At 35.7% G+C, this 23,264-nt stretch overlaps 3 protein-coding genes across 7 annotated transcripts; 2 read left to right on the plus strand and 1 right to left on the minus strand.

The window, feature by feature from the left end:
- Positions 1-334: 334 nt before the first annotated feature.
- LOC103930704 (transcription factor MYB59-like) lies at positions 335-2,073 on the plus strand. 2 transcript variants are annotated; one of them, XM_009340071.3, is made up of 3 exons: positions 335-890; positions 999-1,128; positions 1,386-2,073. In XM_009340071.3, the coding sequence occupies exons 1-3, from the start codon at positions 764-766 to the stop codon at positions 1,906-1,908; spliced, it is 780 nt and encodes a 259-aa protein (XP_009338346.2). In that variant the 5' UTR covers positions 335-763; the 3' UTR covers positions 1,909-2,073. The 2 variants fall into 2 exon arrangements, with proteins under 2 accessions (XP_009338346.2, XP_009338348.2); XM_009340073.3 differs by having other exon boundaries at positions 337-919.
- A 4,151-nt stretch (positions 2,074-6,224) lies between these two features.
- Positions 6,225-16,626, plus strand: LOC103930731 (very-long-chain (3R)-3-hydroxyacyl-CoA dehydratase 2-like). 4 transcript variants are annotated; one of them, XM_048564792.1, is made up of 10 exons: positions 6,225-6,349; positions 6,444-6,529; positions 6,658-6,705; positions 6,829-6,954; positions 7,916-7,969; positions 8,056-8,123; positions 8,266-8,312; positions 8,425-8,522; positions 9,516-9,618; positions 16,423-16,626. In XM_048564792.1, the coding sequence occupies exons 4-10, from the start codon at positions 6,901-6,903 to the stop codon at positions 16,575-16,577; spliced, it is 579 nt and encodes a 192-aa protein (XP_048420749.1). In that variant the 5' UTR covers positions 6,225-6,349; positions 6,444-6,529; positions 6,658-6,705; positions 6,829-6,900; the 3' UTR covers positions 16,578-16,626. The 4 variants fall into 4 exon arrangements, with proteins under 4 accessions (XP_048420749.1, XP_048420747.1, XP_048420750.1 ...); XM_048564790.1 differs by having other exon boundaries at positions 6,869-6,954; positions 16,423-16,610; XM_048564793.1 differs by lacking the exon at positions 6,225-6,349 and having other exon boundaries at positions 6,360-6,529.
- LOC103930703 (probable aquaporin TIP1-2) lies at positions 11,495-12,864 on the minus strand. Its single transcript, XM_048564789.1, has 3 exons — positions 12,704-12,864; positions 12,090-12,340; positions 11,495-12,006 (listed from the first exon to the last, which is right to left on the minus strand). The coding sequence occupies exons 1-3, from the start codon at positions 12,834-12,836 to the stop codon at positions 11,632-11,634; spliced, it is 759 nt and encodes a 252-aa protein (XP_048420746.1). The 5' UTR covers positions 12,837-12,864; the 3' UTR covers positions 11,495-11,631.
- Positions 16,627-23,264: the final 6,638 nt, after the last annotated feature.

Here is a 23,264-nt window from a genome sequence, read left to right on the forward strand (position 1 = left end):
CTAACTAACATCAATATTTCCTCAAATTGGATGAAGAAGCTCACTAGTGATCTCTATCAATTTATTCCCTTTTATCTAACCATATACCAAGACAAAGCTAATCTTCTTTACGGAAACATTCCTATCTAGTTCGTAACATAGAGTAATGTTCTTTTTTTTAGACTCATCGTCAAATAAATACTTATATTATTTGTGAATCTAATTCATATATTTAATCAAGATCAATTTCACTGAATACTTCAAATTTACACAGTTTGAGAAGATAACATTTCTCTCACAACAATTAATTGATTATAGTGACTAAATAATCTCAAAACATGGATTAAATTGGTATTAAATTTGATTAATGATCAAGTGCTTGTGTACTATCTTCACTCATATGATTGGGTTGTTAGAGGCCTCTGATATGAATCCATCTTATGAAAGTTGCACCAACAGATCAATATCTTACTTCGATTATTGCATTCATAGTGGCTGACATCAGATTGATAAAGTGCCTTATCACAAAAACCATGCGTGGAACACATGGACGGTGAAGATGCAAAATCAGCAATATTATAGTCACATACAATAATCATAGAGTACTTCAAAATGGAGAATGGGTAGTATATATACCAGTACCGGACAGCAAAGTTTCCATGTACTAAAAAGAAGAAAGCAGCAGCAGAAGAAGGAATCAGAGAGACAAACAAGGCCCAAGGGAATTGAAAAGATAAGGAAAAAAGGAAAGTAAAAGGCTCATCAAAAGAGAAAATTATCAGTGATGAAAATGGTGCAAGATCAAGAACAGATCAGAAGGGGGCCATGGACTGAGCAAGAGGACTTCCAGTTGGTGTGCTTTGTGGGCCTGTTTGGAGACAGGCGATGGGATTTCATAGCCAAAGTTTCAGGTTTGAAGGTGGCGGGAGACAAATAATAGGTATGGTAATCTGGAGATGGTCAGCTTTTGCAAGGAGCTACCATTTAACCAACATATATGGTGGTTTTGTTACTTGTAGGTTTGAACAGAACAGGTAAGAGTTGCAGGTTAAGATGGGTTAACTACTTGCACCCTGACCTCAAAAGAGGAAAGATGACTCCTCAAGAAGAGCGCCTAGTTCTTGAGCTTCACTCCAAATGGGGAAATAGGTTTGACCTAAAAAAAGCATGTCAATTATTAATTCATGTTTTAAGTCATTTGTTTTCAATTATCTAACATTTGAATGGTAAGACTTTAATATGCTATGTTGCTAGACTATAAATCAGACCCATAAAATCATTTTTAATATATAACATTTTGATTTATAGTTTGATAGCATAGAAAACCGAAATATTTGTCAGAAACCCTAAATTTCAATTGTTTAGAATTTTATTTTACTTGATATGGAATGAAAATTTTCTCGCAGATGGTCCAGAATTGCTAGAAAATTACCTGGGAGGACAGACAATGAGATCAAGAACTACTGGAGGACTCATATGAGGAAGAAGGCACAAGAGAAAAAGAGGGCCATGTCTCCCTCATCATCTTCTTCCAATTGTTCCTCCTCATCAAACATCACCATAACTGAAGGAGGAGAAAGCTTTTATGACACCGGGGGAAGGAAAACCAAGGCTTCATCAGGAGGAAAGAAAACTGGAGGAGGAGACGAAGTGAAAGAAGACGAGAAAAGGGAGCAAGGGGAGTACTCACTCGATGATATATGGAAGGACATCAATCTGCCAGAAGTGAGCAGTATTGTACCAGTTTATGATGGCAACCTTTCTTCTTGTCCTCTAATGGCTTCTCCGACGCCATGGGAATACTGTTCCGACTCGCTTTGGAAAATGGATTTAGAAGAAGAGAGTAAGATTATGTTTCTTCCTACACCAAGTGGTGATCACCAATTTCTGTCATGCTGTGAATATGGAAAGGCATCTCTAACTGGCTAATGATGATTAGAATTTTCTTTTTTAAGATTGGTTCATATATGTGAAATAGTGTTAAATTAAGGAAAGCTTCTAACCTGTATAATAACGTGGGTCTGATCTGATCTGCTGCAGCAGCCAGCCATCAGCTGCAGATCACTTTGTTTATGCATTGCTGTAGTTCCTATACTCTCTGTCTTGTGTGTTTTTTCAATTTTCAGTGAGGATTGAGGAAAGAGAGAACTTCAAAGCTTACTATCATGTTGGTATGGCATGTTCATAAAAGTATATTGTATATATGTTTTTAAGGTTTAATTTTTCATCAAGTTGGTGCAATCTACCACCCTTAAATTTTTCTTTCTTGATTTAGCCCTTATTTATATGTTATTATCGAACTATATGCAAGTTCTTCTGGAAATAGGGCAACGGAAAGTATGCAGACATAAAATTAAAAAGAATTTTGAATTATGAGCATAAGAACCTTCAGGAAACGGGATCAGGATCCTCTTGATCTTAAAAAACTGAGTATGCTGAGCAGGCAATCGTGGTCGTTGAAATTTGATCAAACTGCTACAAACAGTAGGGTCCTTTAAAGTTATAATAATTGTAACCGTTGAATCAAATTTTAACGGTCACGATTGCCTGCTCAACAGACTCAATTTTTAAAGGTCAAGAGAGGATCCTGATCCCAGAAAACGAACAAGGTTCTTCTATTCTAGCTTTCCCAGATACTGTTTTGCTTTTATTTTCCATGAAAATAAAAAGCTACAACTTTGTCTGCAACTAGAAAAGTGGACAAATTCTGGTTATTATGAATGAATTATTTACTAATTAACTGGTTGAAAACTAAGGATTAGCACGTGAACAAAGTGGGGGGTGAAATAATTTAAAGGAAAAATAATGAAAAATGTTTGAAAACTTTGAGTTTTAATGAAAAATACAAAATAAAGAGTAAAATGAATAGTATTAGAATTGACTTTTTGGTGTAAAAATATGATTTTTCGTTAAAATAAATAATATCGGAAATTTTTCGTTAAAATTCTTATAATTTAATTAGGACATCAATTTATAAATAAAAAAACTAATGAAAATGACTTGAAAACTTTGAGTTTTAACGATAAAGACAAAATAAAAGGTAAAGTGAATAATATCATGTTTGACTTTTTAGTGTAAAAATATAATTTTTCGTTAAAATAAATAGTACCGGAAACTTTTTATTAAAAACCCGCTTTATAAATGTTAGATAACAGGACCCAGCATGGAGAAAAACTCCTTTTGGGGAGTGTGGTCCAGGTGGTCTTATAATAAATCCTTTTGCTAATTAAACTAGCTAGTACTTTAAAGTTATATGTCCAAGTCCATTTTCAATAAAATTTGTTTAATTATTCATCGAGTAGTGGTCCATTTAGAACTGCACAAACATATACATTCTGCACTATCCTCACCTTGCCACGCGCAAAACCATTTAATATTTCATTTCCTGATGAAAACAAACTCAGAAAGCACTTAGATATATAGAGATCTCCTGATTAATTAATGATCTTGCAAATTCACCTCAAATCTTTCCAAGAAACACAGTTGGGATTTCTTTACTTTTTTCTTTTTCTTTTTGGAATATAGATCTCTAGGCAAAAGGCAAAATCGAGTTATTAATCATTTATACATTACAAACTAATGGTAAACATCAAACAAAATGAAGAAGGGTATAAAGAAAGTATGCCCAAAAACAGGAATTTCTAACAATGAGATAGGGATGGGGGAGATCAAGAAGTACCAAAGAGTGAACGTTTTTGTTATCTTGAAACCATCTTGCAAAATAACGAAGAATTAAATAGAGATTTCAACCACATATTACAAGGAGGATGGATGCAGTGGAAGAGTGCATCCAGTGTATTGTGCGATCGTCGTATGCTACTAAAACTAAAGGGAAAGTTTTATAGGACGGCAATAAAGCCAGAGATGTTTTATGACACGGAATGTTGGGAGGTCAAAAAGTAATACGTGCAAATTGAATGTAATGGAGATGAGAATGCTTTGTTGGATATGTTGGTACACAAAAAAAATAGGATTAAGAACGAGGATATCTGAAGAAGGTAAAGTAGGAGCGGCCGCTATTGAAGATAAAATGAGAAAAAATCCGTTAAGATGGTTTGAACACGCGAGCCGAAGACCTACATATGCTCCAGTTAGAATATGCGACCATAAGATGGAGACTTAGGACAAAAAGAGTAGAGAAAGACCTAGAAAGACTTTAAAAGAGACTAAAAAAATATGAACTACTCAAAGCTAACTGGAGACTTCTTCTTGTAGTAAAAATAATATCAATTAACTCAGACACTGATTACCTTTCCAACAGTTAAAAGTTAAGGCCACTCAAAGTTAATACAACAAAATAACTACAGGAAAATCCTTGTGCTCTACCCTGAATCAAATTTCCTATTATTCTGAACCAACCACATGTTCTTTGTCAAATATACAAAGTGTTTATATTTCCTTTCCATCCAACTTTAGCATTTCAATGGATTGCACATCAGATTTGGTAAGAATTGTAGAGATATTAACATTATCTTTTTTATAGTGCCCAGATGTGAATCCTAATCTGCTTGTTCCAGTTAGTCAATGTCCAGGTTGAAATTAAATAATTGATCATTTCCAGTTATGGTTCGACGTATACAATCAATCTACATCACCTTTGTAGTGCCTACTTACGGTACTCATCTTTCCTTTTTCTTTATTCAACAAACCGAAAGGTACATAAAGTAGTCATGAGCAAACAAGAATCTCAAAACCAACACCAAAGGAAGAAAAACAACAGTATGAAAAACCAATATGGCATCTACTACAAACTGCATAACAGCTTAATATCAAGGAGAAAGCCTATTTATATCTACATTACTTTTAATTTTCTCAAAGATATATACTTCCATCTGTGTGTTGCACTTCGCGGTGAAAAGTGAAAACCTTACCATTGCTTTTCAACTACATTAAACTTGATAGCTTTGCAGGCTAATTTGACAACAATATTTAGGCTTTTCTTAGAAATGCAAAAAGTATTTGAAGCGCTCCTTAAAATAAAAGCATGTGGGTGCGCACATGCATATTTAATGTTTTCCATCAAACATTGTCAGAATCACTTTTAGTAATCTGAAAACGTTTTTAGTTATTTTAAATACTTCCAAACAACCACAATAATGAGCCAATTGGTATCAAGTTATCAACATCCCAAATTTTAATACTTACAATAATAGATCAATCATGCAGAAATTTTGTTCCATCCATTCACTGAATATATGATCTATGGTTTCAATTGAAGAATAGCTTTGAAAAATTAGGGTTTAGGGCCACCGAATTAGAGCAGCAGATGTCCGATGGTGTTCCAAACTTCCAAGTTTCTGCAAGTATATACTCTTGAGTTGGAAGAGATTGTCCAGATAACTGAATCAACCAACGGAGAATGAATAGAATTCATAGGCACAAACACATAAATAAGGGAAGTGGTATTTATGCACCATTTTTAGCTTCTCACATACTCTTTATCTTTATGACCATCAGATTGAATAAATCAAATAAAATCAACGTTCATGATTAAACAGGAATATATAAAATGTTAAAAAAACATGCGAAAATCACTTTATCATAAATAAACATCGACCAACCGCACAGCAAGATTTATAAGGAGGGTCCTCAAGCACGGCCCAGGCCCACATCGGCCGACTTTCATATGTGTACTTATAATTGAGAATCCAGCTCATCAAGTAGTTGCTGAAGCCCATAAATATATCTGACCCACTTGGGCCCAATCCAAAGGAATAACTCCAACCACCATCATTGTCTCCCGCCAAGCCTGGAATTCTTGGTTTGTGTTTTTAATACATCAATATTTCTACACGGAGGCAAAGTTTAGCTAAACCACATAGTGAACAACTTAATTTGGTATCGAATTCGCTATCTACAAAATTTAAATCTAAAACCTCTTATTTCAAAATAAAGAGAAATAACTGTAGTACTGAGTGCCACCACGCTTGGAATTCTTAGGCCTGGTTTGGTACTGAGGTGATTTTGAAAAAAGCTGGTATAAAAAAAAACTGAGAGCTGTTTTTGTGTTTGGTAAACATTTAGCTTCAGCTTTTTTTTCACAGTTTTGGGTGAAAAAAAGCCAAAAACAAGAAGTTGCAAAACCCAACTATGAAAAACTGGTTTTTTTTTCACATCTGTTTTACATAAAAGTTTATTAAATACTATAATACTGTTTTTTTTTTTAAAAAAAAAAAGCACTTTTACAAAAAAATTTATTAAACACTCTGCTACTTTATTTCATATCTCCTTATTCCTACGCACAACAAAAACAATATACTAAACCAGCCCTTATTGCCAACCGTTGAAGTTTGCAAAAGGCAGAAATGGTAAAGCTATCCAAATCCAACCTCTGTCTCTAGGCCTACAACTCTCTTCAGGCCACTGCATGGTAAAACCCCCTCAACCACAAAACCCCACCTCCCCAAATTTCATTTTGTTATTCAAATTTTGTTGTTCCTCATATCAAGATTCTCTCATTGCAGGGCAGTTTGTCTCTCTCTAAGCTTGAGCAGCTTCGTCTTCACCAACGCCGTCAATGGAGCCTAAGCTTCTGCTGGACACCTTATCTGTCAGTATTTTAGTTCCATTTGTTTTAAATTCTGATGAAAATTGGATAAAGATTTGTTTTTTAAATGAAAATTGGATAAAGATTTGTTTTTTAAATGAAGTGTTGGGTTACATTTTTTTTTGCTGCAGATTTGCTCCAAATGGTACAGTTCTTGGAAGTTACACACGGAGCAATTGGTAGGTTTTCTGAAAGACCCAATATTTATTTATTTTATTATTTATTATTTATTATTTATTTTTTTTGTGTTCAAAGAAGTAGAACCCAATATCTATATAAGGTATATTTTTCAAATTTATTAGGTTTATGGGTTTTGTGTTTATATGTGTTCTGAAAATTGAGGTCTGGTGCCGAGTGGAGTGGTGTTGCCTCTGATGCAATGGGCAGGAAGGGCCCATTTTTTGTATGTTGTGCGCCAAACTCATGAGGTTTTCTTCCTTCTCTTTCTCTCCTTTTTATCTGTTTGTTGTTTTAGTTTCAGTTTTAGCACTAAAAACACTTATGGGTTTAATTATGGGACTTTAACGAAAAGCCCACGATACTGTTCATTTTAACGAAAAACCACATTTTTACACTAAAAAGTCAATTCTGGTACTATTAACTTTACCATTTATTTTGTCCTTATCGTTAAAATTCAGAGTTTTCAAGCTCTTTTCATTAGTTTTCCTTTTAATTATTTGAGATATGATGAGCATTCTGTGAATATGTTACATGGTGAGAGAATGACGAAAGGGATGTTTGTTTAAGCATGGACTTGAATGCATATTATGGCTATTGTTATGGATTTCAAGACCCCAATCCCAAACTCCCGAGATCAAGTAAAGTTGCTAGATAAGATAATTTAAGGATACTAGGTAAAGATCAATAACATATATACTTTAAATCAGTATTCTTTATGCGGTTCAATCCAAACTGGGGCAATCCATTGACCATGATTTGAACTAAAGGAAGAAGGATAAAAGTATCACAATGAAGAATGTATAGGTTCTTCCTTGTGCAAGTATAATCTTTTCCTTTCCCTTGCATTCAATCAAGAACACTGAATGTAACCCAACCTGACTGGCTATCTAATCTGTGGAGAAAACTTATGTACGAGCCTTCACACATCCTGACGTCCAGGTTCTAATATTCCACATATATCTTTAAGAACTATGGTAAGAAATACAAAATATGCTTCTGGTAAAAGCCTACAAACCTTTGTTGCCAGTCGTACTTTCTAGCATGCGATGTAATCAGACTCATTTTCACTTGAGAAAAATTACGCAAAGAGAAATCCTAAGTTCTGTAGTTCTGCAGAAGTGCTTAGTTCTTGTGAACTTGTATGAACATTTATGAGGTCTGTTCATTGTCCACAACTAATTGCGGACCATAATTTTGAGCATTTTGTAGGTCCAAGAGTCACCATCAGTCTTCATAACTTTTGTTGCTTGGAGCTTAACTGAGGTAATTTGGTGTAATATTTATAATGCAATCAAATTTTGTTTAACTAAATAGCGTATTTCAAATTATGATCACAAACCTGTCTGCAGGTTATTAGGTATCCACATTATGCTTTTAATTGCACGGGTAGCTGTCCATCTTGGATTACCTATCTCAGGTTCTACTCTTTCTCATTGTGATGATAAATTCAAAAGTTCGCATACAAGCATATAATTACAATACCACTCAACAAAAAGTTATACAATACAAGCAGAAGAGGATTTTATTTTCAATTATATTATTATTTTTTTTTCAACAAGGTACACTGCATTCATTGTCTTGTATCCTCCAGGGATGGCTGGTGAAAGTAAGTTCATCGTTTCCATTAGTCTTGGGTTTCGATTTTTGGTTGCATGTGCAAGTCCCCCTCCCCTTCTCCGTTGATTTATTTCTGTAAATGGTCGGTGATAACCATGCAGCCTGGCTTACATACCAAGCACTTCCTTTTATAAACAAGAAGAGCCTCTCCCCACATTTCTCCGCTGGCCTCTCTTTCAGCTATTATAACTTTCTGAGGGTATGTTCTGATTTTTTTCCACCATGATATGTTGCTTCTTTCCACTTTTCCAAGTAGGCACTCATGGTAGAGAACAGGTCCAAAACTTTCATATATTTTGCCGACTAAAATTGCACTTAGGAATATTTTCTCAACATATATTAAGCCTTCAAGTCTAAGAAAAATTCTAGTAACCTAGGATAATTTGAAGTGAGCTTCAAATTTTTGCACAATTTATGAATTCTTAAACTTACCTTATTTCCTCTGTATTTATGCTTAGTGCACATAGTTGATGTGCTTCATATTAGCTGAGAAATGATGGACTCAGAAAATATCAGTTTCTTCGAGGTTTTGGGGTGAACTGCCAATTTGAAACCTGGGTTTGTGTTGGAGTTGCACTACTAGGATATCTTTTTATTAATCAAATTTCCCCATGAAAGAAAGAAAATATGAAGTCCATAGTAGGATCTCCCATTTCAAAGTTGGTATTGCCAAGACCTTTCAGTGTCAGATCTGTCCAGGAAAAGTGCCATGGTTTTCTTGGTCCTCCAGTAAGGCGCCTCTATAAATATATACTCTTTGAATCTGCCATGTGGTTCCTTCAGTAAATGTTTTAGTCTTCAATGCACATGTATCAGAAACCATGCAACAAGGGGAAACATCTTCTATTTTCTATCAACGCCTTAACTAATGTTTCGGTTATGGTTAGCTTTTATCATTGTGATTAATATCATTGGATTCTTCTTATTCAGGTTTTGCTTGTCTGCTACCTATTCCTCTTGAGTATATTAACTGTTGGAAGTAGATGATATTTTGGCACTTGATGCGTTGGATTTCTAATGCACGTAGTAGTGGAATTGTAGCTTAAAAATTGTTATCCCTCTACACAAAAGTGTAATCTAGTTAAAGTTCTATATGTGGTCCGTCCTAAGTGTTGTTTTAAATTTATGCATAACTTACTCATGATACATGTTCCCACTTCTTCCCCCTTGTCTTTCACTTTTGCGATCAAAGTCCCTTGCCTATGGATGGTTGGACCGAATAGAACCAGTATCAAGGAAGCAGCCCTATAGCCTCTTGTTTAGGTTGGATGTTTGGACATTATGCCAACTAGCAGGTATGCTTTTAATCTAAGTGTACGTTTTTATTATGGTCTGCCAAGGCTATCTCTATGTGCATAGTTCACCCTAGTTTCTACATAGTATATTGCCCCATCTACGACTGACATCTCAAAGTGTACTCTCTCTCACACCCATATTTTCACTTTGTACATTATGTAAACGCATGCTACAAACTACCGTGGACGTTTTGGAGTTTACCATGTAAACACTCGTGTCATTTGTATGATTATGATTTCACCATCCTAATCTCGTCGATCCAATTCTGTGCATCAACAGTTCTGTGCCATCTTCTTGCCTATTCCATGCCAGATAATATAATTACTCCTTTTCCGCAGGCCATTATTTACTCAACGACATAATCACAATTACCTTTTTCCACTCAAGTTACTGTTTCAAACACCCCCCCCCCCCCCCCCCCCCCCCCTCCTTCTTCTCCCTCCCTCCCTCTCTTTTACTGTACCAAATATTTGGTCTCTTTCAAGATCTGTTGTCGTCTTGTCGTCGACATTGTCCTTTAGCTTTTTAGTTATTGGTTGCCAATGTTGTAGTTGTTATAATAGGACAACTGGCTCTGTCTCCTTTCTCTAAGCTTCCTGTTGAGTGATTTGGCTTGCAGGTTATAGGGTGGATTGTAGTCACGGATCCATGAGCTGGACTACTCAACAGCCACTCTATATAGACCACAAAGTTGCCAAATTTTGGTACCTTTGTATTTGAATTTTGGGGCCAAATTGTGGCTCATGTCATTGGCGAAAAAAACTCTTACTTTTAACCTTGTTAATAAGCTCGTTATCAATCATAGTCAAAATCGAACTGTACATCTAAATTCCATGGTTTTAAAAGACGCTAGGCGCTAGTCGGCCGGCGGGCTGGGGCCTAGCTCATAGGCGGCGAGCTGGGGCCTAGCGCATGGGCGGACTAGACGGATTTAAGTAAATCTATTATATTTCGTGTGAATAAGTGTTTATTTATACTTAAAATATATATATATATATATATATATATATAATTTCATCATAAACTACAAAATAGAATGACATATATTATAAAGTATTAAAACATAATGAAAACATGGGGACCAAAAATATAATGTATATTCATTTAAGTATGCAACAAGTCTCTTACAATTTATTAAAAAAATAAAATGCAAAATTAAAGTTATATATTGTCTGTCTGGTTGAGTCACGACTTAGGCGGGTCTAAGCAGGCGCCTTAGCAGATCTAGGCGTCATTTCTTAATTTTCAAACGCCTAGGAATTAATAGGGGAGGTGGTCAGCCACCTAGCACTTATGTGGAGCTTAGGCGGCACTAGATGAGGATTTTTAAAACAATGCTAAATTCTAACTTAATTTGCTCATGTGCACGCTGCGTGCAAGGGTAGAAAGGTCATGTTAAACATTGAAGCTTCTTGGATGCTTGAATTAGTCTTGGAAGGACTCTTTTACTCTTATAAGTGATGCACGCATTTGTCCGAATTTGAGGAAATTCAAAGTTCAAATTTGAGATTCTTAAGAAATGTTAACTACAACGGAATTATTAGGAGTTTTTCCGCCACATTAGATATATAACCTACACCACAACAATGAGGACCTTCATGACACTGGTATGCCATCATTGTAGCATCATGTACCAAAAGTACACTGAAATGTCATAGTAACAGTGTGTTCGAGTCATGAGAGTTGCTCTCCACTACCTAAAGCATCTGCTGCTCGCACATCTATCTTTGTTGTCCAAAAAGGCCAGTCTGTATTCTCTTAATTAATAATTAGCTGACTAATTAGCCTTAATTTTTTTAATCAAACGCATGCATGCCACTTTCCACCTAAAACGTTTTTTTTTTCTGTTCTTTTCAAAAACTGAACACCAATGAATAGAAAACAAAACAATACAACTTCCACATCAAATTCAACAATCAACAACATCCAAAATACAAAACTTCGCCAAACCACCAACCATTTCATCAACTTGAACTGAAACGAAAAAGAGAAAAAAAAAGAGGAGAAATCTCTTAGTAGTCTGTGGTGGGGAGCTGCTCGTGGGTGTCTTGGGCGATGAAGATGAGCTCGTAGACTACGGCTGCAATGGCAGCCCCGATGAATGGTCCGAGCCAGTAGACCCAGTGGTTGTCCCATGTCCAGCTGACGACAGCTGGGCCGAAGGAAACTGCGGGGTTCATGGATGCACCATCAAAGGCACCGGCAACCAAGATGTTGGCACCAACAATGAAACCAATGGCAATGGGTGCAATGGTGCCGATGTTGCCGTTCTTGGGGTCTACGGCGGTTGCGTACACGGTGTAAACCAAGCCGAAGGTGATCACAATTTCGAGGACCACAGCATTCCATACTCCGACGCCGGACGATAGGGAGAAAGCAGATGTTTCCTGCATCAAATCAATTAACATGTTATAAAAATTGGTTGTTTCGATTGAAAGTATTAATTAGGGACGATGGGTTAGTGGCATACCAATCCACCGGTAGCAAACTTGAGGAGCAAGCAAGCAATGACGGCTCCAATCAACTGGGCGATCCAGTACAAGATAGTCCTGACGAAAGTGATGTGGCCACCAATGAAGGCACCGAATGTGACGGCAGGGTTAACATGCCCGCCGGAGATGTTTGCGGCGATTGAAACAGCGACAAAAAGGGCGAAGGCGTGCGCTAGGGCAGCAGCTACAAGGCCGGCCGGTGTGGTTGATGCACTGTCAGTGAGCTTGTCTGCCAAAACAGAAAACACAAGATTAAGCAATGCACACTGCAACATAATAACCAAATAAATAAATATTTTTTTGCCAGACAATCTGATAGGTTAAATTATCGAGCAGCTGTTTTAACTTTGATATATACAGAGCATATTTAAAATATGATAATATAATGTGTTTTGAGCGAATGTTACGTAAAACAAAGTGAAAAATGAAAATGATGACTTTAACACAAATTCGTAAGATTTCTGCTTGAAATATATAGTTCGGATTCATAGTCTGACAATATATATATATATATATATATATATATATATATATATAATGTATTTGAACAAACATCACATAAAACGAACGGGAAATGGAGAGGGTGACTTACTGAAGGCCATGCCAGAGCCTTCACCAGCAAAAACAAAGATGAGGACTGAGATGAACTCAGCAAGAGCTGCTTTCAGAGCATGAGCCTGACCAAACTCAGCTGCGCTTCCCAGTGCAATTCTGTTGATCGCCATTTCGACTTTCGGCTTAACCAAAAAGCCTTTAGACTGTCGCAAGAGGAAAATAAGCTGCTTTTGCTCTGAGTGTTTTCGGTTAGAGTCATTGTGACAGTTATATAGAGCGGTTCCTAATGACAACGTAAACACGATGCGGGACTGGACTAGCCGGTTTCCGGTGGCACCGGAAATTCAACGACATGTACAATTAGCGGCCACCTGTCATTGTCTGAGTGGGCTAGTAGGCGGCCCTCCAATTTGTTCTCATCTTGCCACGTGGACGGCTGATGTGACTTGGAAGCTTGACTAATCAGCAATGATGGAGAAGTTTGATCACATTCACCGGCCAATGTTTTGCCTTGGCGCCCTTGCGGTTGTCGGTCCTCCCCAATGATTGTTGTCGTTTAGACCGACCAATGTTATTTTATTTATAATTTTGTGGCTAAGTGTGATTAGTTGGTGCTGGCTTCACTTCTTGAGTTTTATCATGCACTAATTATCCAACAAAAAAGAATTATCAACGTAGTTATAGTGATTAAATTCATTTTCAATTGAAGTTAAGTTAGAGCAATATTGCATTGGTCAAAATGCGTGATCCTACAAAGTTCAAACTCAATGATTTACTTATTTCCTACATTGTTTTGTTGTTGTTGAGGACATTGCTAAATTCAAATAAACACGAGTGAAGGCTATTACTCCTACTTGCAGTTTATTCTACTTGTATTGTTTTAAGAATTTCTATGAAAGCTCTTCTTGAGTATAACTATCATGAGGGCAAGATGTTTGATAAAGTCCCAAAAAAATTAAGGTAGGATAATTGAAGGCAAAGCGTAGACTTTTGAACTATTGAGCAAGAAGGTGAAGAGTGATGCAAACCTGGGGTAGGTCATGTACTTAGCACGAAAACTTCATAAATTCACTACTGATTGAGTACGTATAAGGTCAAAAGGGAAAATGATGCAATTGTAAATGTTGGGATGATTGTTTTCTCACCAAAAGTTACAAGAGTTTGATAGGAAGTGAAATTACTTGTAAACAAACAAGTTGATGGTAACATTTATGTGAAGATATTTCAATAAAAAACAAACAAAATGCTTTACAACGAAGCATCTAATTATCATATAAACTGATGTGATTAATAAATTCAAATTGGGGGCCGCGGGGGAATTAGCATTGGTATATTCTTTAGGGTTAGGTTGTAGTGCATATACATGATTTTTCTCTAATCCATTGTTAAAACGAAAAGGACGAATTATCAATGCATCCGATAAATGAGTAGCAAATAAGCAAATTACATCGTATTCTCATGGGATTATCAACAAGAATTAATATTTTCATGAGAACTGGCTTACATGACATTTGATTAGAGAAATGCTAAGGAGATTCTCTCAAAAGTGAGACTTTTTTTTAACTCTTCGTTACCTTATGTTTTTGACACAATTCTCATGCCAACATTATATAAATTGTGCAAAATATATGAGATGGCGAAAAGTCCAAAAGAATCCTGCTTTGAGAGAGTCTTAATTAGAAAGTATAAAATATAATTTGGCCTTATATTAATAGCATGGTCGATTAAAATAGGGGTGGTCAAAAATCCGTCAAACCAACTAAATCAAACAAATTCGATTAGGCTTTTGATGGTGTCCTTTCTCAGTTCACTATTGTTTATGCGGTTATTACTTCCAGCCGACATCGAGAATGATGGTGTGATCTTTTGGATATTCGTTCTTATACTACTGTACCTTGGATGACAATTGGCGATTTTAACACTATTCTTGGAGCTCATCAACGGATGGTTGTTTGCCAGCTCGAACTTCTTGTGAGGATTTCTGCAATATTACTGAGCTTTGTGATTTTACTCATATCGCCACTACTGGTACTTATTGTACCTGGGCTAGAGGTCGAGGTGTTCATGGTCATATGGAGAGGAGTCTTGATACATCTTTATGTGACACCCGTTTGTTAGAATTATGGCCTCACACTAGCTGTTCTGCTTTGCCAAGAGTAGTCATTGGTCATGATTGTTCAGCCTCGATTGTTTTACCAGGAGCCCTAGGCCTTTTCGGGTTCAATCTATGTAAACTTAGCAGTCTATAATTGCATATTGTTGTAGCATGTTTGTTATGTTGCAGAAGCTTAAGGCCTTGAGCATTTTCTTGGGGGATTGAAATTCTCGTATTTTTGGTGATGTTCATTAGAATGTCACTATTGCTAAGGAGAATTTTAGGACTATTCAAAATATTATTGCTTCCAATTGGCTTACTCAATAGAGGTTCCGAATCCAATTCAAATGGCTTACTAAGGGTGATCGTAATACTGCTTTTTTCCATGCTTATGCCCGTGTTAGGTCTTCATCTTAAAAAATTGCTACTCTAATGGATGGTGATACTATGCTCTATTCTCCGACTGATATTGTTGATCATGTGGTAAATTTTTATCAATCTTTATATAATTCTTCCTTCGCTCTTTCTAGAATTGGTGATGCACAATTCATCTTATGGTTAGTGTGGAGGAAAATTCAGTCCTTTGTTCTCTACCTTCACGAAATTAAAAGTGTAGTGTTATATATGGACCCTTCGAATGCACGGGGACCGTATGGTTTTTTTTAGTTCTTTTTATCGGTCTTGTTGGGATATTGTTGGTTTGGATGTTATTGCTTTTGTGCAAGACTTTTTTAAACGAAGTTGGTTATATCCCAATACTAATTGTAACTTTGTGGTCCTTAATTATTTCGAAAGTTGAAGGGACTGCTACTATTACTCACTATCGTCTCATCGCACTTGCACATTTTCTATTTAAATAATTCTTAAGATTTTTGCTGATCGACTCAGACCTATTTCCAACCGTATTGTTTCTCCTCAACAAGCATTTTTCTAAGAGGTAGACGTATTTCTGATTGCATTGGCTTAGTTTCTAAAGGGTTCAATTGACAAAAAGGCTTTTGGTAGTAATGGGGGCATAAAAGTGGATATTGCCAAGGCTTTTGATACTTTAAATTGAGATTTTCTTCTTCATGTTCTTTCCAATTTTGGTTTTTCTCGTGTTTTTATGGACTAGGTTCATATCTTATTACAGTTAGCTCGTCTTTCATTTCTAGTAAATGGCACCCCACATAGACTTTTCTCTTGTTCACAATTTGTTCGTCAGGGAGATCCTATTTCCCTACCCCTTTTTTGTCTTGCGGAAGAAGCTCTTAGCAGAGGTTTAACCTTACTTTACTCCACTAGACAAATTATTGCAATTTTGGCTCCAAAGGGTTGTTGCCTCCTACTCATGTGTTGTATGCAGATAATCGTTTTATTTTTTATTGTGAAAATGCCCGATCTGTTATCTACCTTCACAATTTCTTAGATATGCATGCATGCTTCTAGGCAATTTGTTAATGCTGATAAGAGCACCTTTTACCTTGGGTCCATCTCTTCTTGTCGCAAAGCTCATATGAAGAGACACCTTGTTTTTCATTTGGCTATGCCTCGTTTTACTTATTTGTGTGGATAGACAAATTAATGTGCATCCTAGTTTTCAAGTTTGTCCTCCTTCACTATATGTATTTTTCCTTTTTTCCTAACCTACTACTTTTTGTGCTTTGCAACTTGTTTTGCAGGTTTAGACCTTCTAGGTATTTCTTTAGCGGAGTTTAGGCTTGACGTTCCCCCTCCTTATTTTCTTAAGGGTCAGGTTGATGTCTCCCCTCAAAAAAATAAAAATAAAAAAAAATCATTTTCTTGTATTCTTATTTGTTTTCTTAAGAGGGATTAGGTTTACATTTGCATCTCTTTTATTGTATTTTTCACTTTATTATTCCTCCTTGTATTATGAGTAATTAAGATTTATGTTTCCTAACTAGATGCCTTTTTTCTTTCTTTCTGATTTAATCAAATTTCTCTTGTGTTGTCGAAATTTTCTTAAAAAAAACCTTTTCACTGAATTGAACCAAACTGCAACTAATTTGATTTGGGTCAGTTTAGTTTATTAATTGGAAACTGTTCCTAAACTACTAACGTTAGCTGTATACATTTCTTGGCACTAAAAATCTTTTCTTATGGCTCACACATTGATATTTGACCATTTAATATCTAAAGCTAAATTCCCTAAATCATTCGATTTTGACGTTTCTATCTAAATTCACCATCTTCAATAGCAAGAAATTTTCTCTACTATTATTCAACATATGGTATGAATTTCTCTTTGATATAGAGTACAGAAGAACTCTTTAAGTGCTTATGAAGAAAAAAAAAATGGTCGAACCGAACAACCAAACAGGTTACTGAATGGCGTGGTTTGATTCCGTTATACTACTAGTTTGAACCGTAAATCAAATCAATACGAACCAACCAAGATGTTAAACTGACTCATCCCTAATTAACAATATGCTACTTGTTAAAAATAAATAAAATGGCGTCACATGCCATTCTTTGTTGTTGTGCTCTGCTGTCATATGCTATATATATATTATAATTCCGCAACGACTATGCTTTGTACCATGACATCTCTACTAATTATTTTGTGAACGTGAGGGGGAAATTTAGAATATTAAAATTATATTAAGTGGGTAATGTTGGAGATGAGCTTAAAATTTGTCACCACTTCAACATGTAAATTGGTATAAATTAATCGTTAGATTATCAAGCCGACCACAATGATATGTATGAGCCATTTAAAATTCTAAAAGCACATAAAATAGCAAGAACATGACACAAATCCTCAAATCCTCAAATTTAATTGTGCACATTTTCATTCGTATTTATATTGTCTGCGAATATATATCATTTGAGCTCCATTCCTTTTTATTAAAACAAAGTCTCCCTCACCTTCCCTTTTTCTCATAATTTTCAATCTTATCTGTTGATTACTTTATCTAAAAGGGATGGCTCACGATCACTAATCATAATTAAAATGCTAAATCCTTTTTAGTTTATAGTTTTTTTGGATCAGATCTAAGTTGAATTCAGAGAGCCAAAGAGTTTGGTGGTAGAGGTGAGTTGTAAACCCTAATAACCAAATTCGTTTGAGGCATGCAGCTAGTAAATGCCTTGGATGCATGTTTTGTATTATATATGGATTAACAATGACTAGGATCACATGCAGGCGCAGAATATGCAGGTGTTAGAAGGTTTTATTTTTCCCCAAGTTGGAGAGATTTCCTTGGCATCTTGGCAGTTGGTTCCTATTCGATAACATACCTTTTTTTTAGATTGTCATGTTAGACTAATCAGTGAAATCATTGCTTAAAACTAGTTAACCCTTTTTAGCATATCCTTTTTATCAATGCTAATTTGAGTAATGTTAGGGGCAATAAATTTTTATGGATGCTAATAGTCGCTTTTTAATTCTACCGTTGGTCCAAATATTAACCAAAATTGTGCTAAAAAATAAAGGGCAGCTAAATTTTGCACCCTTCTAGTTTAGCAAACTAACACTAAAGACACAAATTTTTTCACCATTGGTTCTTCTTTAGTAATTTAACAGTCAAGTTAATCTTTATTTTTCTGATATAGCACTCAGTTGACCTATTTTTTTTTTTTTTCTTTACATGCCCGTTTCAGAACATGCCCATTTGCCCATTGGACTTATGCCCGACTAGGTGGTAGCGCATTTAGTTCCAAATTGGCATTTCCCTGACAATTGTGTTTAATCTTTACAAACATCAAAGTTCTCATTCGGGATTAATTCCCTTCGTTTGTGCAACTGTCAAAATGAAGATAAGTGTTGAAGAGATCATAATCAAGCTGCATAAACATATTATTATTTTTTTGGTCGAAGATTGTATAAACATATTTTTTTTGGTCGAAGGCTGTATAAATCATTTTTTTTCATATCTTCTCTGTTCGTGATGAATTTTTGCACTTAAAATTGTACCTAGATGAGGCTAAGCATGATGTTTAGTTTTACATGCGTCACGTCACGTGTCTTTTTAAGTAAGTCATGCGATGTAATCAACAACTCACAAATATCTTATTTTGATCTTGAAATCCTATCCTTGAGTGTCCGTTGTCTTTGGTGATTTCATTCCTACATTCCTTGACATTTCCTTCTTTGTTGTTTTGAGAAGGCTGCTGCCTCCAGTTCATTATTGTGTGAAATGTTTATCATTTTCTTCATGAAAAATTGATTTTAAATCCCAAAAAAATTGGTTTACATCCACACTTTGCATGATGATCTAAGATACGCTTCTCTAATAAAGCATAAAATCATCTTAGGTATAATATTTATATACTTGTGTTGTTGGTGCTACGAAGATGAAGAATTCATGAAGGAGCTGCCATGTTTTGCAAATTAAGACCAAACTTGGTGATGATGTGTGAGGATGAAGTTGCACGTACGAAGGTATAAATCATATAAATTCTCAAGCCATAGTAGATACCTGGTCAGCGATGACCACCGGTTTTTCCCAAAGGTGGGTTTCCGGGTGAACGCCTTTTTGTGTTATTTGTTTTGCTTTTGTGACTTGAGAGTTTGTTGAATGCTCATCAGGCGATCGCCATAAGTTCATAGGAACTTGTGTACGTTGTTGTATCAGTTGAGATGTTAGTTTTCTTGATAGACTGCTCTCACATATCACTCGAATTAATTATTGCTGTCTCGGGTGCCCTAGAGTTCAGGTTGTCACGATTATGAATGCTATACGTATTCCATTAAATGTCTGTGTTAATTTTTTTTTTCTGAAATGTTAAGTTCATATGTGCACCTAGAATTGTTGTGCTTCATTTCTATATCTGTTCTGGATTTCTATATTTAGTTTTCTGATAAAGTACTATGCAGTAAGTTTAAGAAGTTTGATCAAGTTTGCTTTATGTTAGTGTGATCTTGTTCTTGAGTCATCACTAGTATCCAATTTCATTAGCACTCTCCGACTTCAACTACAAGTGATGAAGAGAAATAACACTAGATGGTAATAGCGTTGGTAAAATAGAATTGACATTTAAGTCATTGTTTAGCCATTTAGCCTAGATTGAAATTTTTGTCAATTCTCTATCTAAAGACTGCACGTGAGAGCCTCATGAGACTAACTCTTCACTGAAGTAACTGTGTACACATAAAATATCATGACCAATGAGAGTATTCCACGTGTACAACTTATCAAATATGACTACTTTGCACTTGACGGAATACGCAAAACATTAGCCAAACCCTTACGAGCTATCGGGCCACATTCTCTACAAAGGCCTTAGAAATGCACAATCAACTGGCCCTCAGGCTCAATTCTTCGCCAATGGTCCAAGTCAATTGCCATGTGACCAACGCACCTTGATATGCAATAAGCTTGCCTATCAGCCTCTTACGAGGCAAGACTCTCCAAAGTATATTCTAGGAATCTCAGAAGAATATTTGTCCATCAGTGTGCAGACAAGGTAACACTATGTTAACATATTCAATGAACCTAGACGCTAGGGTTAACTCCTCAAGCTTAGCTACTTTATTCCAGTAATAAAAAACTCTCACCACACTCTTATTATTTCTTACACACTTAGGTATGGGAAGCCCTTTGGCTAACACCACACTGGTTTTACTGTGACTTTGTTTGTCTCTTTTCTTTATATATGTAAATTTTCATCAATTCAACCATAGCGAAAATTTGCTCCCACAGTTACAACCTCTATTAAGAATAATAGTTGTTAGCTTACTAATCCCGACTCTTATTAAGGGGGTATGAGTATAAGAAATCCTCAAGCAAAACAAAGAACCACTATTTCTTTGTTACTCTCATTCTCCACATCTCAATTACTATCATCAATCTACCTCTCCTACTGTTCCTATGTTCTATTTGTTGGACAATTGATTAAGATTTGACATTCGTGTATGCCAGTAATCTGCATAAGGGCCCATACATCATGTAAGGCTTTCCGTTTATATTGGAGTTATATATCAATTATTGCATTATGCAATGTCATGATATGCAAGTAAAGAGGCGTTTACGGATTTAGGACCATGATATCTTTGCCTTTCCTGAGTTGACATGCCAAAGACTCTACTCTTTTTTTTTTCTTTTCTCATATTAACCAATTTTGCGTCGTCATGATGGAATTCACCTCAAAGATTCAACAAAATGAACTATGAATTACACCGAGACTGTTTGGGATAAACTCCACAACTCTTGAGATACAAATGGTTAAGTTGGGGATAATATTAGTATTGAACCATTTTGTCCGTTTCTCTGAAACTTTCATATTGTATCAGAGCGGGTTTGGTCTGGGCCCAAACACTAGGTTTGTACTCTTTTTTGACCCCCTTAACAGGAGTTTGTTCAAAGTGCATACCATTCACATGCTTGTCTTTCCTTTCATAATGTGGAAGTTCTCTGCACGTGTGACCCACTAAATATTTCACATGAGATGGCATGTTGGAAATCTCACGTTGGATTTGGCAAAACCAATCGCTATTTATATACAAGAGGTTCCATTTATAAATACACCAAGTCCTTTTAGAAAATCCTACACCTCTTGGAGTACATGTGGTTAAGCTAACTAACAAATGTTGGACTATTTGACCCGTCTCTCTTAAACTTTAACAAAATCGTTACCTTTCAATTAATAAAGATGAAATGACAAAGTTAACCTCGTACACGTTATACTCATTTCGTCCTTCAATTAATACAGGAATTGTTTATGCATTTGGGCCTTAGAAGTTTTATTGAAAACGAACCAAACAACATTTTTGGCTCACTAGGACCACTACGAACCAAATAACTTGAAAGACTCAAATAATTTGTTACAAACGTAAAGCAACAAATATGAGTGACTAAGGGCCAAGTCCACACAACCTTGCTGCCAATAATCTTGTTACACATATCATTGTTGTTAATATTTAAATGATTTTGGTTATTGGGTTTAGGATAATGCTTGTGCCCTCACTTACGATTAACCAACCTTTACTTTCTAAACATTATAATCAAAACCGTCCATTCTCTTTATCATCATCTAAAGATCACATATGCAAAATATATTTCAATTTGAAGATTGTTTAGTCATCCATACGTGCTAAACCAATCAATGATTTTAATAACAAGTAGTATCCTCGTGATGAATCGTCCATTTGGTCTATGCATATGAATGGCTCATAAATCTCCAAATTGAATGATTTTTTCCCATATATGACCTTTAGCTGATGATAAATAGAATGAACAATACCAATTATGATGTTTGAATGTAACAGATTTATTAATCATAAGTTAGGAACAAATAAGTCCCCCGTTAAGAGACACACGCATGATCCTTGAATTTAATAAGGATGTCTTATTTGCTCTTAAAACAATGAAAGAGGACTGTTGTTGTTACTCTATGTCCATTACTTCGTTTAAAGCCTTAAACCATCTTTGTAATGGACCGTGAGAACTGATAGGAGTTATCAACTCAGCCCAAATGGCCCAAACCATACCATAAGCATGATCATGTATTGTATTGTACTCCTCATACCCCTTTAATACGAAAAAGTGCCCTTTACTTTTTTTTTTCTTTTTTTTTTTAACAAATGCTATTATCTACACTGTAGAGGTCGGGGAGTGGCTTAAGCCTCATAATAGGTTAACAATAATATGATTGAAATTCGTCTTTGGCGAGAATCAAATCTAAGACCTCTTACTTACCAGTGAAGAGAAATACCAGTACTAAGTGGTGCCCCTTACTATTTATGATCACTGCAAAGATTTTGTTAATTAGAAGAAGAATATATGATCATGACCTGTATAATTTTTCTTTGGTTATCCCGGACTAGGTAATGATCTCATCATCTATGTATGTTGAATTTGAAACCTCTTTCAACTAAGTGAAGACAACTACCACACTAAATCAAAAGTTAGCTAGTTGGTTTCAATGTTGTGTTATGTCGTTTGTGTCATAATATCTGAATTATGATATGTTGCTAAATCAATTTTTTTCTAGAAGTTTATATTCATTATTCACAATGCCAACTCTAGCTAGCAACCCAATTACTATAAGTTATAATTCACACTCGAGTCATACATACTTGAAAATGAGAGAAAAGGACAAAGCCAACCCTAGTTTCCTTTTCTTTCCGTCATTCACCTACTCATGCACAAACATAGCCTCCCTCCCCACAACATTAACAAAGACAACACTTATCTTTATGATCAAAAGTGCTTTTCCTAACTATAGAAATTAAAAAGCAGCAAGCTGAGTTCTCTCTTCAAACTCTGGACAAGCTTTTTCTCTAAAAAGCTAGACAAAAAAGCATGGATGGACAATCCTTTCTTGCATGCACTCCATGCAGTCAAACCAAACATCAAAACACCAACCGGTTTGTACAATTTGGTCAAACCCTAGCTGAAATTGTAAAAGCACTTTTTTCGGCAAACTCGACTGGCTTAGGACTGGTTTGGTATTGCTGTGCTTTGAAAAAAAGCTGATTCTGCTATACTGTGAGAATAAGCGGCTGTGAAATAAAGCAGCAGAGTGTTTGGTAAACTTTTTTGTAAAAGTGCTTTTGAAG

This window comes from the organism of the source record quoted next, unplaced genomic scaffold (genome assembly GCF_019419815.1).
Source record: "Pyrus x bretschneideri cultivar Hongxiangsu unplaced genomic scaffold, Pyrus_bretschneideri_v1 Contig39, whole genome shotgun sequence".
In the NCBI taxonomy this organism is placed as follows: domain Eukaryota; kingdom Viridiplantae; phylum Streptophyta; class Magnoliopsida; order Rosales; family Rosaceae; genus Pyrus; species Pyrus x bretschneideri.

Bases quoted from the DNA above. Each gene is read 5' to 3' on its own strand.
- LOC103930704 (XM_009340071.3), top strand. From the start codon at position 764: ATGAAAATGGTGCAAGATCAAGAACAGATCAGAAGGGGGCCATGGACT. The intron at 891-998 runs GTTTGAAGGTGG...TGTTACTTGTAG, and splicing joins TTTCATAGCCAAAGTTTCAG to GTTTGAACAGAACAGGTAAG. The intron at 1,129-1,385 runs GTTTGACCTAAA...ATTTTCTCGCAG, and splicing joins CACTCCAAATGGGGAAATAG to ATGGTCCAGAATTGCTAGAA.
- LOC103930731 (XM_048564790.1), top strand. From the start codon at position 6,669: ATGGTACAGTTCTTGGAAGTTACACACGGAGCAATTG. The intron at 6,955-7,915 runs GTTTTCTTCCTT...AGCATTTTGTAG, and splicing joins TTGTGCGCCAAACTCATGAG to GTCCAAGAGTCACCATCAGT. The intron at 8,313-8,424 runs GTAAGTTCATCG...ATAACCATGCAG, and splicing joins TCCAGGGATGGCTGGTGAAA to CCTGGCTTACATACCAAGCA.
- LOC103930703 (XM_048564789.1), bottom strand. From the start codon at position 12,836: ATGGCGATCAACAGAATTGCACTGGGAAGCGCAGCTGAGTTTGGTCAG. The intron at 12,341-12,703 runs GTAAGTCACCCT...CTGTTTTGGCAG, and splicing joins AGGCTCTGGCATGGCCTTCA to ACAAGCTCACTGACAGTGCA. The intron at 12,007-12,089 runs GTATGCCACTAA...GATTTGATGCAG, and splicing joins AGTTTGCTACCGGTGGATTG to GAAACATCTGCTTTCTCCCT.